Consider the following 19035-nt stretch of genomic DNA (forward strand, 5'->3'; position numbering starts at 1 on the left):
GAAGTTCTGAAAGAGGGCCTGCCTTGTTTGGAGAATTGTAGTTTAGTATGGCTGGAGTTTAGCGTGTGAATGGGGACTGCTGAAAGGATTGGTGAGTGAAACCAAATGAAAAGGACTGTGTTTGCCCTGCTTAGGAATTTCGGCTTGAAAGTGAAGTGAAGCAATTGAAATTTTAAGCAGAGTAATTGCGTGGTCAGATTTGTGTTTTAGAAAGCACTCTTGGCAGTAGTCAGGAGAACAGAGTGGAATGGACTTATTTTGGAAGCAAAAAGACCATTAAGTGAAAGGCTTTTGAAATAATTTAAGCAAAAATGTCTAAGGCTAGTAGAACTCACGTGGTGGTGGTTGGGGGATGAATTAAAGATATACTGAGGAGAGCCCTAACAGGTTTGGCTCAGTGGATAGAGCATCAGCCTGCGGACTGAAGGGTCCCAGGTTCGATCCTGGTCAAGGTCATGTACCTTGGTTTCGGGCACATCCCTGGTGGGAGGTGTGCAGGAGGCAGCTGATTGATGTTTCTCTCTCATCGATGTTTCTAGCTCTCTATCCTTCTCCCTTCCTCTCTGTAAAAAATCAATAAAATATATATAAAATAAAAATAAAAAATAAATAAAGATATACTGAGGAGGTAAAATCAATGGGGTCACTGGTCAGAGAAAGGGTGATTGCAGTGATGCCTCTTAGGTGTCTGGCCTGACTCGATAGGAGGTAGTCTGTTTTGTTAAGAGAAAAAAATTAAGAAGAAAGGACTCATGTAGTCACAAGATTCTTAGAGTGCCAATTTGAGCAAGTGTTTTTCATTTTCTTGTATTTTTGTATATTTAAAAAATGTGATATGAAAGAGTATAACAGGATGTATAATCAAGGAAGCTTATGTAATTCTTTTTGGAAGTCTGTTAAAGTAGACTCTCATTTAGCTTAGTTTAGGAATGAGTGATCTACTTCAAGGCAAAGGATTAGACTACCTTTTGTCCAGCCCTTTGATTATTTAACATCTACCTCCTGTGCTCTGTAAATCAGTTTTGAATTGAGAAATAATAAATTTATTTTTAAAAAATCCAGAGTTTTTTTTACATTGCCATTTGTCTGTCAGACTTTTTACCTTTTGAGAAGATATGTGGTAAGATTGACTTGTCTGTGTAAAATAGCTAATTTGATAATAGTTCTCCTGTGGCATTATGCATTTTAAAATACAAAATGACTTTCCACAGAATGCAAACTTTGATTTTCAAGTCTTTCAGTGGTGTCACGTGGGAATCAATGTTCAATCTCTTGCTGTTTAACACTTCTGACAAAGAGGATGTTTCCTTTATGTAGCTTTGTCACTCATTTTCTCAAGTTAAGATTTCTTTTAGGCTGTGAGGTGCTTAAAATAATGAGCAGTGCAACTTAAAAAGTTGGAGGTATTGATTTTATTTTATTTACTTTATTTTTAAAAAATATTTTTATTGATTGCAGAGAGGAAGGGAGAAAGAGAGAGAGATAGAAACATCAATGATGAGAGAGAATCATTGATTGGCTGTCTCCTGCACACCCCCACTGGGGATTGAGCCTGCAACCTGGGCATATGTCCTTGACCGAAATTGAACCCAGGACCCTTCAGTCTGCAGGCTGACACTCTATCCACTGAGCCAAACTGGCTACGGCTGGAGGTATTGATTTTAGGTTTTGATTTGCTCTGTAAAGGGACACTTATTCATTATGTTTATTCATTGGTTCTTTTTTTCTTCTTTTTTAAAAAAGCATATTTTATTGATTTTTTACAGAGAGGAAGGGAGAGGGATAAAGAGTTAGAAACATCAATGAGAGATAAACATTAATCAGCTGCCTCCTGGCCACCCCCCACTGAGGATGTGCCTGCAACCAAGGCATATGCCCTTGACCGGAATCGAACCCGGGACCCTTCAGTCCACAGGCCGACGCTCCATCCACTGAGCCAAACCGGTTAGGGCTATTCATTGGTTCTTGAATGTTCTGCTATTTCTTATCAGTTAGGTCTTCCTTCTCTGTAGTTTTGTGATTTCTGCTGCACCTATGAAAGCAGTAGAGAAGTACCTCTTTCAATAACAAAACAAAAAAACTGACTATAGTTTAATACTTTTTAATTTACAGAGTTAATGATGAGACTTGGACTACTTCATTAACTCGTGCTCTATCCCCAGTAGGGGGCATGATAAGGCAGCCGATGAGTGATTCTCTTGGGCTACTTTCATATCTGTAATGATTATAGATATGAAAGTACATTCTGATAGCATATTGCTTGTAAGAAATTTCTTCTTTAGAATAATTTTATCCTAGTAGAACTTTTCCTTTAAACATGTTTAAAAGAAACTTTATTTTATTCCTTTTTGTAAAACACCTTTTTATAAAACGGTGACTGTAATCCCTGCTTTGCTTAGTGTCTTCAATAGTAAGCCAAAAAAGTCCCCAAATTTCAATGTTTTAGACTGAATTTTTTTTTCCTAATAAGTATAAAAGTTTTCAGAAATTTTTAACAGTTTATAGTTTGGCCTACATGTACAAATTTTCATTTTTAGGAGTGAGAATGGATTTGAGAGGTAGATCAATATGGATATACTCATTGAATTATTATAATTAAAGTCTCAGAATAACATCTGTGCAAATCCTAAAAGGTTATTGTTGTTTTACAAGACTAGTATTCCAGTTGTCTTCAAAATGTGAAATGATTTGTTTGAGCTTAGTATTAGAGGAAGTATAATAATTGCTCATTTCCCGCCAAACCAAAATCTTTACTATGGTACATTAGTTTTTCATTAATATTGTAAACCAACATTTAAATACATGAGAAGGTAATAATTACTTTTTCATATTTCTTTAACTCTGTCTGCAGGTTGTAAAAATTAAAATGAACAAACTACGGCAAAGTTTTAGGAAAAAGAAAGATGTTTATATTCCAGAGGCCAGTCGCCCACATCAGTGGCAAACAGATGAAGAAGGGGTTCGTACCGGAAAATGTAGCTTCCCAGTTAAGGTAAAAGATCACGTTTCTATAAATGTATGTGTAGAAAAGAATGGGCAGTTTATTATATGTGAAGTCCCTCACAAAACTAATACTTCATATTCTGCTTCAGTGATAGATTTAATAAAACAGGTTAAAATTAGTGATTTTTCTCTTTATATTTAAACTAGAGGCCCTGGGGTACCTCGGCCTGGCCTGCGGGGATTAGGCCGAAACCAGCTCTCCAACATCCCCCGAGGGGTCCCGGATTGTGAGAGGGTGGTTCTCAGGTGATGCACCCTGGGATCAGGCTCCCTCCTCTCTGGTTCTGGGTGTGTCGCCCGAGAACTGCAGCTGCCAAGTCACCACAGCTCAGCAGCTCCTGCATTGAGCATCTGCCCCCTGGTGGTCGGTGTGCATCATACCTACTGGTCAAACAGTTGGCCGGTTTCTTAGGCTTTTATATATATAGACTAGAAGCCCAGTGCATGAAATTCGTGCATGGGGGGAAGGGTGTCACTCAGCCTGGCCTGTGCCCTCTCGCAATTTGGGACCCCTCGGTAGGGTCCCTAGTCCTGGCCGGTGATCAGGGCCTATCGGGGCTTTCCTTCCCCCAGCTGCCAGCAGCTGGCCCTGCCCCCGCTGTTGCCACTGCTTGCCATCTGTGCGGCGTTGTCCCCCCCTCCCCTGCTACTGGTCGCCTCCCTCTGCGGGCGACAGGAGTGGGGTGTGATTGCTTGGCTGGCCTGGGCCTCTCTCTGAGGGCGATTGCTGTCCGGCCCTGCACACCCAAAAAGCATCGCTGGCTGGTGGCCTGGGCCTCCCTCTGTGGGGCAATCAATCACAGGACCCCAGATTGATCGCCCAGCAGAGGGAGGCCCCCTCCCCCAACGATTGCCCCGCCAGCCGGTGGCCTGGGCCTCCCTCTTTGGGGCATTCGATTGCGGAGCCCCCCCACCCCCAATCAATCGCCCTGCAGAGGGTGGCCTGGGCCTCCTTCTGCAGGGTGATCGTGGGACGATGGCGGGGGCCCCCTGACCAATTATATCGTACCCGAATTGGCTGGCCTGGTAATTACTCTGCTTAAAATTCATGTCCTTTGACTCAGCAGATAGAGCATTGGCCTTCGGACCGAAGCTGGGTTTGATTCCAGTCAAGGGCACATACCTTGGTTGCAGGCTTCTCCCTGGCCGGGGCTCCTGTAGGAGGCAACCGATGGATGTGCTTCCCTCACATGGATAGTTCTCTCTCTCTCTCTCTCTCTCTCTCTCTCTCTCTCTCTCTCTCTCTCTCCACTCTCTCTCTAAAAATCAATGGAAAAATATCCTTGGGTGAGGATTGAAAAAAAAAAAAGAACATTTACATTGTTGTGCAATCATCACTACCACCCATCTTCCAGAACCTTTTTATCTTCCCAGTTTGCTGGGACTCTGTCTACAGTGTGGTTGAAAGTAGTCCAGAGTGGATGAAAGAGGTCTAATGAAAGATTACAGTAATCTAGAGGAGAGATATAATGGTAGGTGGAACTAGAGTGGTGACTGTGGAAATGAAAAGAATTGAAGTTGAGAGATAATTAAGAGATAAAGGCAACCGGATTTGGATGGAGATGACTTTTTCAGGGAGTGAAAAAGGGTGGTATTAAGGATGACACCTAGTTTCTTGTCCCAAACTAATAGAGGTGATGATCATTGACACAGAAGACACTGAAAGAGTATTCTCTGCCTGTGCTTATACAGAAAGATGACTTTAGTGTATTTATTATTAAATAACAAGATAAAGAATAATGTACATGTATATAGTATGAGTATTTATAGTTAAAAAGAAAAATACATACGCTTATATATATGTAATAATATGTGGAAATGAAGGATTGACACTTTTCTTTAAAATATTTTTATTGATTTCAGATAGGAAGGGGGAGAGAGAAAGAGAGAGAGAAACATCAGTGAAAGAGAATCACTGATTGGCTGCCTCCTGCATGCCCCCTACTGGGGATCAAGCCTGCAACCCGGGCATGTACCCTGACTGGGAATTGAACTGTGACCTCCTGGTTCATAGTTCAAGGCTCAACCACTGAACCACACTGTTTGGGCCCTTTTTTTTAATGGAATCTTTTCAATGTATATCCTTTGGAACTAGTGACATTTCTTGTGAACATGTATCATCCTATATAATAAGAGAGGAATATGCTAATTATCCGTTATGCCGCGAGGCGTAATGACCGACAGCGTGTAATGACCGGATCATGGATCTGCAGGAGGGTGGGACAGCGAACTACAAGTGGGCTGCGGAGAGCTACAGGAGGGGGAAGGGTGGCAAGCTATGAGGGGCGGGGAGGAGAGGGGGCGGGGGGACTACAAGAGGGCGGCTTCGAGATACTGGCTACAAGCGGGCAGCAGAGAGCTACAGGAGGGGGCAGGGCAGCAAGCAAGTGGGGTGGGGCCTGTGGCCTCTCTCCCCAGCCAGCACCGCCCTGATCAGCCCCCCGACTCCGATCAGGGGCAGGGCCAGCTGGCCAACCACCCATGGCCCCTCCCCCAGGCTACTGGCCCCCAATCGGCCCCGCCACCCCATTCGGGGGCAGGGCAGGGAGCTGACTGCCCACAGCCCCTCCCCATGGCTAGCCCCCACCCCAATCAGCCCACGGCACCTCCGCCTAGCCAGCTCCGCCCTCGATCGGCCCCCACACACACACCAATCGGGGGCAGGGCTGGCCGGCCCACCACCCACAGCCCCTCCCCACAGCCCGCCCCGCCCTGATTGGGCCCTGATTGGGGCTGGCCGGCCGGCCAACCTCCCTCCATCTCCTCCTCCTGACAGGCCTGACCCTGATCTACCTATTGGGGCCGGGCTTGCTGGACCCCAAATCGTGCACTGGGCCTCTAGTTTATAATAATAAAAGCATAATATGCTAATTAGACCAGATGACCTTCCAGACAAAGCTGGGACTGCAAGGGAAGCCTGGATCCCAGGTGCCAGAGGGAAGCCGGTGTCAGCCGCCGGGGTAAGGAAGGCCTACTCTTGCACAAATTTCATGCATCGGGCCTCTAGTTTATAATAAATAATTAGTGTAGCCAGTCGAAGGAATGACTGTCATGTAGGCAACTAACAAAGTCAGCCAGAGTCACTATATCTTAATCTAGTCTTCTTAAGTATATATCCTCTCTGTTTTGGTGTGTGTTTTTTTTAATACTGCCACTGCTTTAATCAGTTCCTGATTGTTTTTTCTCTCTCAGAGCATTACAAGAACTCTTGAATATTTCTCTTCTGATCTTGTTTCCATTCCAAACTATTATATTAGTACTGTAGTCGTCATCTTCCCAAATTGCAAATATGGTAATGTCACTTACCTGCTTACTGTCCTTCAGTGGCTTTGTAATAAAATTTACAGAGGCATCTAGAGCTTTCTGAAAGCATGTGCTTGTAAGCCAAACTATCTCAGTTTGAATTTGAGCTTTGCCAGTTATTAACTGTGTGACCTTAAGCAAATCACTTACCTTTCCCAGCCTCAGCTTCATAATCTGTAAAATGAGGACCAGTACCTACCTAGTGTAGGTGTTCTGAGAAGTAAATGAATAAATATAGTACATTTGGAAAAAACAAAACTGCCTGACATAAATAACTACTGTTGTTATTGTTTTTATTGGTTAGATGCCAACTTAATACTGGAGTTTTAATCTGCATTTCTTATTTCTTTCTTTTTTTTTTTCTTAATTGAATTTTCAAGGCTGCAAGTTAAATATCTTCTATTGAATAGGAGACAGAAACTTTTGGTAAATGTTTGGTGTCTGAGGACTTATGCATTGGTCAAACCAACTTCCCCTAACTTAAAAATTCTATTTTTCCCAAGAGATGGGTCCTTTTCTGCAGCCTATAATGTTATTGCCTGAGTGTGATAATCTTCTGTATCCACAATGTTTCATTTCAAAGCTGCCTCACACTAATTTTTTGTCACATTGCCTAGTGTGACAATCTTTTGCATATACAATAATATTTTATTTTAAAGGTGTCTCTAAATGACAAGTAGTGATCCAAACTTAAGTTAATGTTCAATCGTGTGTGGTACCAATGAATAAATCAACTAATTTTACTACTTGTCTTTGATTAAAGGCTCCAGACAAGTTTTGATGTCATGATCAGCACATCTGAATCCTATATTTGCTATATAACATAGGCTGTGATAATGTGCCTTATAGCATCTTATAAATTAATGATTGTTATGTCACTGTTTGGTAATATTGAGAACTACTTGCTGTACAGTCTCTCACATAAGAGCTCTATGTTTCTTCTCATGGATAACATTACCAAAAAAGGGTAAAATGTACTTTTGAAATTTTTTTCAAGAAAAAGAAAAAAAATGACTCAATTCATCCAAGAATGAAATTCCATATAATAGTTTTTCTAAAGTACATTTTTTGTGTGAATAAAGTCCCTTACTCAGAGGGAATTTGGAAAAGGCATACAGACAAAAGAAGTCCCAGTGTAAAATATTTTAGCCATTAAAGCATAAATCAGCTTCAATTCTTCAGAGAGATAGTGTCTCAGGGAAGAAGAGAGATCTCTTTAATAATGTTTATTTCAGTGGGCGTGTTTTTCTCATCCTATATAATAAAAGCCTAATATGCTAAGTGGTCGTCCAGTCAGCCGTTCAACCAATCAAAGTGTAACATGCTAATGATATGCTAAGGCCGCTCAACTGCTCGCTACGACGAGCACTGGCCACCAGGGGGGCAGACAGTTGACAGGCCGACCAGTCGCTATGACATGCACTGACCACCAGGGGGCAGACGCTCCGATGGGTAGGTTAGCTTTCTGCTGGGGTCTGGCCAATTGGGACTGAGCGAGATGGGCCGGACATGCTCTGGAGCCCTCCCACGGTCCCTACCCACCAGGGGACAGACACAGTGAGCCGAGCAGTAAGGAGCAGCGAGCAGGCAGTAAGGAGTGAGGGATGTCCCAGACTGCAAGAGGGTGCAGGCCGGGCTGAGGGACACCCTTCCTCTCCCCCCCCCCCAGTGCACAAATTTCGTGCACTGGGCCTCTAGTAGTCTAATGAGACAGAGTGCTAATATTCATCTCCACATTTCTAAAATAGATTATGCAGCTAAGAGTCAGTCCATATAGTAGATATTTTTGTTCTCTTCCCGACAATTCTGCCCCCCCTTTTTTGTTGGCATAAATATACATATGACCAGTTGAATTGATCAAGATGCTAGAATAAAATCCCTTGGAAACCTGTATTCATTTCTCAGAACCTAAAAGTAACTCTGAGATCATAAAACTGTACTTTCTCATTTTTTATTAATGTAAAATAGAAACAGATTAAATGACTTAGAGGTAGTACTAGAAATTAGCATTAATAAAGATAAAGAAAACACAGATATGCAATACTACAGATAAGAAAGTGGGGAGACACAAATTATGTGAATATTGTATAGTTGATGCTGATAAATTTTAAATTAAGTAAGAATGTCCTAGGAAAATATACATGACTACAATTAGCTAAAGTAGAAGAAAAAAAAAATTAGTAAATCCCAACCATGAAGTAGAGAAAGTTTTTAAAACTCCGAAACTGTCTCCCCCAAAAGACTGAGTACAGATGGTTTCACAGGTCACTTCTTTCAGAATCTTAAAGAATAAACTCTTATGCTATTCATACCAAAGCACATAAAAGAAAAAGAAAAAAGGATGGTTTTCAGATTTTAAGAGAATAGTTTTGTTCTTTTTTTTTTTTTTTAATTTATTTCAGAGAGGAAGGGAGAGGGAGAGAGAGATAGAAACATCAATGATGCCGAAACCGGTTTGGCTCAGTGGATAGAGCGTCGGTCTGCGGACTGGAAGGTCCCGGGTTCGATTCCGGTCAAGGGCATGTACATTGGTTGCGGGCACATCCCCCGGTGGGGGGTGTGCAGGAGGCAGCTGGTCGATGTCTCTCTCTCATCGATGTTTCTAGCTCTCTATCCCTCTCCCTTCCTCTCTGTGAAAAATCAATAAAATATTAAAAAAAAAAAACAAAAAAACATCAATGATGAGAGAGAATCATTGACTGGCTGCCTCCTGCATGCCCCACCCTGGGGATTGAGCCCACAACCCGGGCATGTGTCCCCGGCCAGAATGGAACCTGGGACCCTTCAGTCCCCAGGCCAATGCTCTACTCACTGAGCCAAACCTGCTAGCGCGGTTTTTGGATATTTTTTATGGTATTAACATTCTGATACAACCACCTAACAAAGATAGCATAAAAACAAACAGAAAACCATAGACCAACTCCATTTATGAATATAGATGAGAAAATAGGCAGAAAATAGAACAAGTGGGATCTAAAAACAGTTAAGCCATAGTAGGGTTTAACTCAAAAATCCACAAATGATTCAATATTAAGAAATTTGATATAGTTCATCATTGATGGGTCTAAGAAGAAAATTGCAATGCAAGCAGGGTTAAAAAACACACACTTCTTCATCGCAAAGCTTGGTACAAAGCTATAGTAATCAAAACATTGTAATTCTGGCATAAGGATGATGTATATAGAACAATGAAATAGAATTAAAAATACAGAAATAAACCTATACATCTATGGCCAATTGTTTTTTTTAAAGAGTACCAAGACCATTCAATGGGAAAGAATAGTCTCTTCAACAAACTGGAAGAGAAAAATGGATTTTCACATGGGAAAAATAAGAATTTAGACCCCCTGCCTCACACCATATACAAAAATTAACTCAAAATGGATCAATGACATAAAAATTGCCATAAATCTCTTAGAAGAAAACATAGGGGTAAATTTTTATGACCTTGAATCTGACAATATATTCTTTGATATGACACCGAAAGCATGAGCATCAAAAGAAAAAATAAACTGGACTTCATTAAAATTAAAAACTTTTGTGCATCAAAGTATGTTTTCATAGGAGTGAACAGACAACTACAGAATGGGAGAAAATATTTAGAAATCAGATAAGAGTCTAGTATCCAGAATATATAAAAGAACCTGATTTTAAAATGGGCAAAGGACTTGAATAGAAATTTCTCCAAAGAAGATATACAAATGGCCAACAACATAACATCATTAGTTATCAGGGAAATGGCATATCAATACCACAGTGAAGTAACACATCACACCCAGTTGGATGGCTATCCTTAAAAAATAAAAACAGAAAATAATGTATTGACAAGGATGTGAAGAAACTAGAACCCTTATATGTTGCTAGTAGGAATGTAAAATCATTCCGCTTCTGTGGAAAGCAGTTCGGTGGTTTCTTAGAAAGCTAAACATAGAATTACTATATGACTAAATAATTCCACTGAAAGGTATATACCCCAAAGAATCAAAAACAGGTACTCAAATAAATACAGGTACACTATGTTTATAGTACCACTATTCACAATAGCCAAAAAATGGAAACAGCCCAAATGTCCCTCAATGGAAGAATGGATAATCAAACTACAAAGGAATATTACTCAGCTATAAAAAGCAGTCAAGTACTTATACATACTAGAAAGTGGTGAACCTCAAAAACAGTATACTAAGTGAAATATGCCAGAAGACAAAAAGTCACATTTTGTATGATTCCATTTACATGAAATATTCAGAATAGGTAAATTGATAAAGACAGAATGCAGGTTATTGGTTGCTAGGGTCAGTGGTAAGCAAATGCTTAATGGGTCAGGTTTTCCTTTGGGTGTGAAAAAAACATTTTGGAATTAGATAAAGGTGGTGATTGCACAACACTGAATATACAAGTGACACTGAATTATTCACTTTAAAATGCTTAATTTTATGTAATGTGAATTACATATCAATAAAAAAGTTAAGATATTTATTATCCAGTCCCAATAAATCATCCTAGCAAAATAGGAATAGCATAATATACTAGAGCTATACTAGAGGCCCGATGCATGAAAATTTGTGCACTGGGGGGCGGGGGAGGTGGTTTCCCTCAGCCCAGCCTGTGCCTTCTCGCAGTCCAGGACCTTGGGAGATGTCCACTTGCCGGCTTAGGCCCACTCCTCGGGGGATCGGGCCTAAGCTGGCAGTGAGACATTCCTCTGGCAGCCCAGGAGCCCTTGGGGAATGTCCAACTAATGGCTTAGGCCTGCTCCCCACAGGGACATCCTTAGTGCTGCCACAGATCCCGCCTCTGCTGTGCTGGCCAGCCATGAGCTGGCTTCTGGCTGAGCAGTGCTCCCCCTGTGGAAGTGCACTGACCACCAGGGGTCAGCTCCTACATTGAGCATCTCCCCCCTGGTGGTCAGTGCATGTCATAGCGACCGTCGTTAGGGTCAATTTGCATATTACCCTTTTATTATATAGGATAGGATTCTTTAAGTGATTGAAAAACTCTCCCAGAATCATGCAGAATGATGAAACATTTACATTGAATTTAGGAGGAAGAAGAGGTTGCTTTATTCAACACATTTAGAATTGGCAATCATCTTTGCATAAGAAAATAAATAAAAACTGTAAATGTGGGAAATCAATACATTTTTTGTTGCGTTTGTTTCTGCAGATGATGTCTATATGAAAAACCCAAGAGAATCAACCAAAAAATGTTTCAAAGGATAGGAAATTGCAGGGTTTTGGGCTACTTATAAGATACACTAAAATCAATAGATAGAAAAACCACTTAGTTTAGTTAGAAAATATTATGGGTCTTCTGATTCTGGCAGAATGTAGAGTAAGCTAACATAGAAATACTACCAATATAAATATCTAGAAATACTGAATACATTTTCAAACTAAGTTTTTCTCTTAAAGCACAGCAGGCATTCAATAATACAGATCTCTCCAGTTACCAGAAATTAAGAAGGGATTTGGAAGCTGATGGGCACATGCCCGGGTTGTGGGCTCAATCCCGAGTAGGGGTTGTGCAGAAGGCAGCCGATCAATGATTCTCTCTCATCAATGTTTGTTTTTGTTTTTAATATATATATTTTTTATTGGTTTCAGAGAGGAAGAGGGGGGAGAGAGAGAGAGAAACACCAATGATGGGAGAGAATCATTGATTGACTGTCTCCTGCAAGCCCCCCACTGGGGATCGAGCCGCAACCTGGGCATGTGCCCCTGACCAGAATTGAACCGGAGACCCTTCAGTCTGCAGGCTGACGCTCTATCCACTGAGCCAAACCGGTTAGGGCTCATTTATGTTTCTACCTCTCCCTCTCCCTTCCTCTCTGATATCAATTAAAAATAATAATAACAAATTAGCCTTGGCCAGTGTTGTTCAGTTGGTTGGAGCATCGGCCTACACAGCTGCGATGGGTTCAATTCCTGGTCAAGGACACATACCTAAATTGTAGGTTTGATCCCTGGCGGGACACATGTGGGAAGCAACCAATTGATGTGTCTCTTATCATAGCGATGTTTCTCTTTCTTCTCCTCTGCCTTCCACTCTCTAAAAATCAATGGGAAAAATATCCTCAGGTGAGGATTAATTAAAAATTAAAAAAAAAAAATAGACAGTATATGTGCCAAGAATGAGATGTCAAAATTTCTTAAAATGTCAGAACAGTGATGCAGACTGCTCAGTTGCTGAGATTATATTCTTTCCAGTACTTGATTTTCTTTTTTCCTTGGACCAAGAAATTAAGAATATATTATTGGGCTTTGAAAAAAGCAACATGTCAACTGAACATGAAGAAATACTTTCTAAAGCTGAATTCAACCAGAGTTAATTTAAAAGTTCATTCATCACTAACTTATAAACAAAAAAATACAGCTTTCCAGAATTTGAGTGTAATATGCCTGTCACTGTAGCATCTGACTGATGAAACAGTAGTCTTCAGTGACAAAGTATTATTTCTGGGTGTGAGTTCAATCTAACCATCTAGAACTAGTTGACAGAACCATCAAATCTTACTGGACAGGGCCTGAGCCCAGAGCGGGTTGCCTCGGGCAGACTGGTAGTGTGTGGGTTCTCAACTTTGTACAGGAAAGACTTCACAACACAAATCCAGGTGATTTTGAAAGTACATTTATTAAAGCTGAGGACAGTGAAACAAGGAAGGGCTTAGGATAGAAGACTAGGCGGGGCTGCTTTGGCTCTAATAGGAAAGAAGTTAGCCCAGGTGGGGCTGCTGTCAGCTCACTGAAGAGTCAGCAAAAAGGGACCTTGGAAACAGGGTCAGAGGATTAGCCCCGGACAGCTCCAGGAGGTGAATGCCTATGGGGGAAGAAGAGGAGAAAGGGAAAGGCGTGGTCTAAGGAGAGAGTGCTGGGACCTTTGTCTTGAGGGTTTTAAAGGCTGGGAGTTTAGGGTGGTCTTAGGGGAGATCTCAATAGAATATTCATCACTTTCCAGGTGTGCCCTTTTAGGGTTGTGGTCTCCACTGATTGGTCAGTGCCAGGGCAGGGAGTCATTTCTGGTCCTGGTGTCACCTGCCTGGTTTTGCTGCTTTTCTTGGCCTGGAGCTGAAATACAACTGAGGTCTAGATATTATCTCTAGGGAGGAAAGGTCAGGAGGCTTTGAACCGAGTGACCAGCTATGGAAAAAAAGGCCACCCTGGGGGAAAGATCCAGCACCAGTTTTGCCTGTGGCTAGGCACCTGGGGCCGTCCACCCTGGTGACCTTCCGTATCTGCTGTAAATGACTCAGCCAGTTTGTTCAGCCATCGTCTTGCTTTCTCTATTCCAGTTGCCAAGGAATTGTCCTAGCTTTTTACTATCGTGCCTCACAAACACTTCACATTTTTAACAGCCTGTAATATTAAATTAATTTTTTTCTAATTTAGTAGTAAAAAAGAGATAAACAAAGATGACTAAATGTGGAATCTGTCTTAAAGCTCATGCTATCTCTTACTGAGCCAAAATGGTTGTTAGCAGATTTAAATCTTTGTCTTCAGAATTAATAAGAGTTTCTAGAGATAAGTTTATTCTTCTCTTCCTGGGATAGCAGGGAGACACCCTTCGAAATGGAGAGTTCCCTTACAAAGGTAAAGGTCTCCTACAAAGAATAACTTCTACTTGGATTTCAGAGCTTCTCCATTGTATGCTGTTTCTTAAAATTGCCAGCCTAAAATAATCCTTATGCCAGAAAGATATTCTGGGGTGACAAAAATGTGTTCCCCTACAGCTGCTAGGCTGCAAACCCATACAGTCTATTCGTGCCCTGAATACTGTAGGCAGTTATAACACAGTGGTATTTGTGTAATGTGTTGCATTAGGATGTTAAGACAGCTAGATGTCACTTGGCAATAGGAATTCTTCAACTCCATTTTAATCTTATTGGAGCACTGTTGTATATGTGGTTTGTCTTTGACTGAAAGGTCGCTATGCAGGACTTGATTGTATATCTTCTTGGATTTTGTATGATTCAGATTTGCCTTAAAGAGAGTATACTCTTTCATCTTAGAACTATATATAATGCATATTTACTGTGTCAATGTAGAGAATATCCAAACATGTAGAGAATTTTTTATAAGTTTATTTGAAGCAAACTGACTGCAATGCCAGAAGTAAGATCGCAAATGCTGCAGAGAAAAATGCTTCCCAGAATGACAGTTTCCAGTTTCTTTTGATACATTTGGAATTGAGGGGGTAGGGAACTACTTAATAAACATAGCAAAAGCCCTAACTTTTTTCTTCTATTTACAGTACCTTGGCCATGTAGAAGTGGATGAATCAAGAGGAATGCACATCTGTGAAGATGCTGTAAAAAGATTGAAAGCTGTATGTATTTGATGGTTGCCAGTATTGGTCCATATGCTGTAAATATTCTCTTAAAAGATTTTGCTCATAAATTTTAGTGACCCACGATCCAGTTTTTAATCTTAAGGCAAAAAGATGTGAGTTCCCTAATAAAGAGTATCTCATGTTGTCCGTCCAAAGGTATAAATTATAAAGATCAACTTCTTCAATTTAGGCCAGACATTATTCAAAAGGTTCTTTTGGTTCAGAACCATATTAAACAAGTAGTATGAAATCTAACAGATAAATAATATTCTAAAGCCAGGGTAAAATTTTTACAGTTAGTGTCTTAACCTAACTGAGATAACTGGGTTATAAATTATTGATTTTAAATTTACTATAAGAAACGGCTTTTTAGGAAAAAATAGAAGATGGGGATATCTGTGTTGGGAGGACTTATTAATTGGACTGCTACTCCCAATTTCCTTTTGTACACCCCTCAAACATAATATATCACCCTGCCTCTTGTACAAACTTCAGCATATTTGATAAATAATGTTTCCTCTCCTGTTATGCCATAGTACACATCCTAGGCACATGCCTGTATATTTAATACAAGGAGAAAATGGGTTCAGAGTTCATAAAGGTTCAGATAGAAGTGTTTATTTCATATTTTGGATAGATTTGAAGAATGTTTCATAAACTCTGACAGCCCTCTTCACAACCTCCTTCTCTCCAGTGTTTGGCCTTCTCCCCCCCCACCCCTTGCTCTGAAAGCTTTAAGCATTACTCTGCATGCCTTTGCCCCATACAGCATTAAATACTTGTTGCTTTGGATTTGCTGGTATAGTGGGCTGCCTTGAGTTTGGCTACTAATGAGTGCTTTTTCTCAGTTTACTTAATAATCAAAACTTTTCTGCTTCTTGATACATTCTGTAGGACCTCTTTTCTATAATTCATCAATATAAAAGATATAAAATCAAGGGAGTAACCACTCAGAGAAATGAATTATATCTTGGAAGAAATGCCTGAATCTGTTGTAGAAGGGAAAGGAAGAGAAAAATAACTGATTATACTACGCAAAGAACTAAAATAAAAACATCAATGTAGCTACAATATATACTATACACATACCTTTACCTCAGATTACCACAGGCGCATGCAGGAGGCAAAGGGTATGTTTACATACCCTTTACCTTAGACTTAGATTTTGGTCATTTAAATTCTTAAATGATTGAAGCCCTTCCTAGTCATTCTGTGCTCTCCTATTACCATAATATTAAAGAGACTTATATCCATGTGTTATGGTACATGAAACTATAATTTATAGACTTGCTGTGTCCACCTGAATATATATTTCCCAGTTAAATACAGCTTCAGAAAATGTAATTTTTCAAGAAATATAAATTCAGTCTCTTTAACAAAATAATTTTAAGTTCACTAGAAAAATAAGATAAGTTTAGCTAAGAACAGTTTAACAAGTAATGTAATGACTTGTCTTACAGTCATTTAAGGAATTATTTTTAATTTTTTTTTTTTTAAATCCTCACCCGAGGTTATTTTGCCATTGATTTTAGAGAGAATGGAAGAGAGACGGAAAGACAGAGAAATATTGTTGTGAGAGAAACACATTGATTGGTTGCCTTCTGCACATGCCCTGAGCAGGGCCCTGGCCAGGGAGGAGCCTGCAACCGAGTTACGTGCCCTTGATCAGAATCGAACCCAGGGCCCTTCAGTCCAAAGGCTGATGCTCTATCCACTGAGCCAAACCAGCTACAGCTAAAGAACATTTTAAACATCATAAACTACTGACTGAAAGCAATAGACAAATCAGTGAATAGACTAGATGGACCTGAAACAAACTATAAGTAGTTATTAAAGTCTTATAACTTTGTTTTTAAAATAATTCTTTATTGTTGAAAGTATTACATATGTCTCCCTTCCCTCCCCCCCATTGGCTCCCTCCAACCCCCTCTGTCTTATAACTTCTATAGCTTACAGTTAGAAGGTCACTGTGGAATGAACCTTTAGAAAGTCTTTTTAACTCAGAGTATAGCTTCAGGTTCACTCTCTAAATGTGGAAAATCTAAGGATGGTTTAAATTTGACCAGAAGGTATTAAGAAATGGTATTTAGTTGTTTAGTGAGTAGTTAACCCTCTTAACTGTCTAGGTTTTTTTTTTTTAAAGCCAATCAGAGAAAGACAAGTACCAAGTACCATATGATTTCACTCATAAGTGGAATCTAAGGAGCAAACTGAACTAACAAGCAAAATAAAGGCAGATTCATAGATGGAGAGCAGGCTGCCTGGGGGGTAGAGGTGGGCTGGGAGGGTGGAGGGATTAATAAAAATGAAAAAGAAAAAAAAGAGAGAGAACTCATGGATGCAGACAACAGGTGGTGATTGCAGGGGATAGGGGGAGTGAGTTGAGTGGAGATGGAGGAGGGTATGAAGGGATAGCTGGTGATGGAAAAAAAGAGAAAAAAAACCCTATTTTAAAATAGAAACATCTGTTTATTATATAGGTAGTAAATTTCATTATTTAAAATACAAATCAATGAAAACAGTACATAAAATCTCTTGCAATCCCAGAGATAGCCACTATTTACCATTGAGTTTTAAAACTAATTTTTGGGTTGAGTGAATGTTTTTGTTTTATTTTACCCTTTTATTTTCTTAACCAAGAAGATGATAAACTATAAGCATGATTATTTGAGTGCAGGACTATTTAGATTATAAAATTTAGTGAGTTTTTATTTTCACCAGAAATAGGAACCAAATTTGTCACAAAAAAATTATACCTATACTTAAAACGGTGTCTGGCACACAGTAGCGACTCAAAAAATATTTCTGGAATGAATATACAGAAAACAATTCAGTCCTCAGTATGTGGTCAAATTGAATCTCATAATAATCACCATAACCATAATTACATTTCATGTTTTTAAATCTTTTCACATGACTCTAAAAGATCCTTATTTCCCTGTGGTATTTATTTTTAAGATTTTTTAATTGATTTTTAGAGAGAGGAAGGGAGAGGGGGAGAGAGATAGAAATATCAGTGATAAGAGAGAATCATTGATTGGCTGCTTCCTACACACCCCCTACGACCCGGCATATACCCTAACCTGGAATCGAACCATGACCTCCTGGTTCGTAGGTCAGTGCTCAACCACTGAGCCACACTGGCTGGGCCATTTCTGAACTTTTCATTCAAGAAATTCTTTGAAAATTTTCAGACCAACCCTATCCAGGAGACTTGTAGCAAATGCTGTTTATAATTTTACATAGGGAAACATGTAATTTTAAAAAATAAGTTTTTAAAAAAACTTATTTTAGGTAACTGATGTCAATTTTAGGTAACTGATATCAATTTCCTATTTATTGTACTCAGACTTCCCCCTTGTATAAATACTCTTTCTAACACTGTACTGAGAAGGTTGCAGAAAGTTGAAAGTCTTCAGTTTGTTGTTCTTCTTAGATCATATTAATCACAAAAATTTATGACTTTGTCTTCTTTTCATATTTTTGCTATGCAGAAATTCTAGTTGCCTCTCTCCCTAACATTGATCCTAACAAACATCTATAATCAAATATACCAAATGCTTACATTATGTTAAAAGCTATGTCTCTTGAGGTGTTTCTGTTTACTTTTATAGATCATAAAGCTTCCTCTTAGAGTTTCAAATAAATGCAAGCAAATATAAAAGTGTACAACCTGAAGATTAAAGAAAAATAGCATATCTGTGGAACTAGTTTGAATGTCAGTACTTTAAAATTTGAAGAGTTATATAGCTTAGATGTACCAGTTAAGTAGCAAAACAGTCATCTTAAACTTATCACCTAAATGATCTTTAAAATAAAAATCTAACATTCCAGTGTTTTTTAAATTTATGGGAAATTGAGGAAGCAGGATAGTTTGCAAGTATAGTTTTCTATTTTCTTGAAGTAGCTCTTTAACATTTAGGATTATTGTAACTTCAATTAGAAGTTATCTGCAAACTTAACATTCTCAAATGAAGAGATACTAAAATAAAATAGTATTTTAAACATATGCTTCTCAGAGCCTAAACATGTTTTGTTTTTTACTTTGTGTACATAAAGTTAGTTAATAGCTATTTTTAACTCATTTACTTTGTGACATAATTTCACAAATTAACCTAGGGACTTAGATTGTATGGGATCTGTCTGTGGATAATCTATTGTTCATTTTCAGTGTCTTTATGTCATAGTGCTAGATGAGGAGTAATGTAATTTATCAATCTATTCTGTAAAAAAATCTATCAGGCCTTTGATTATCTTGCTTGACACTGATCCAAAGTGCACTTCCTTTTAAAAGGTCTTTTCTTCCCATTGTCTCTGTAAATGTGTTTCCCTCTGTCTTGGTTTTAGACTAGTTTCATTATACTATCAGTTTCTAATATGTTGATTTTTTTATTCACTATTTGA

General features: G+C 39.4%; 1 protein-coding gene across 6 annotated transcripts in view; it reads left to right on the forward strand.

Moving 5' to 3' along the window:
• Nucleotides 1-19035, forward strand: part of NUMB (NUMB endocytic adaptor protein) — a 157483-nt gene that overhangs the window by 104581 nt on the left and 33867 nt on the right. For all 6 annotated transcript variants that reach the window (XM_028141428.2, XM_054715936.1, XM_028141429.2 and 3 more), the window contains 2 exons: nucleotides 2852-2992; nucleotides 14554-14628. In XM_028141428.2, coding sequence (XP_027997229.1) covers nucleotides 2867-2992; nucleotides 14554-14628 — 201 coding nt within the window. In that variant the 5' untranslated portion in view covers nucleotides 2852-2866. The remainder of the gene's footprint in view (nucleotides 1-2851; nucleotides 2993-14553; nucleotides 14629-19035) is intronic.

The sequence above is a fragment of the Eptesicus fuscus genome, chromosome 5 (assembly GCF_027574615.1).
Source record: "Eptesicus fuscus isolate TK198812 chromosome 5, DD_ASM_mEF_20220401, whole genome shotgun sequence".
Lineage (NCBI taxonomy): Eukaryota > Metazoa > Chordata > Mammalia > Chiroptera > Vespertilionidae > Eptesicus > Eptesicus fuscus.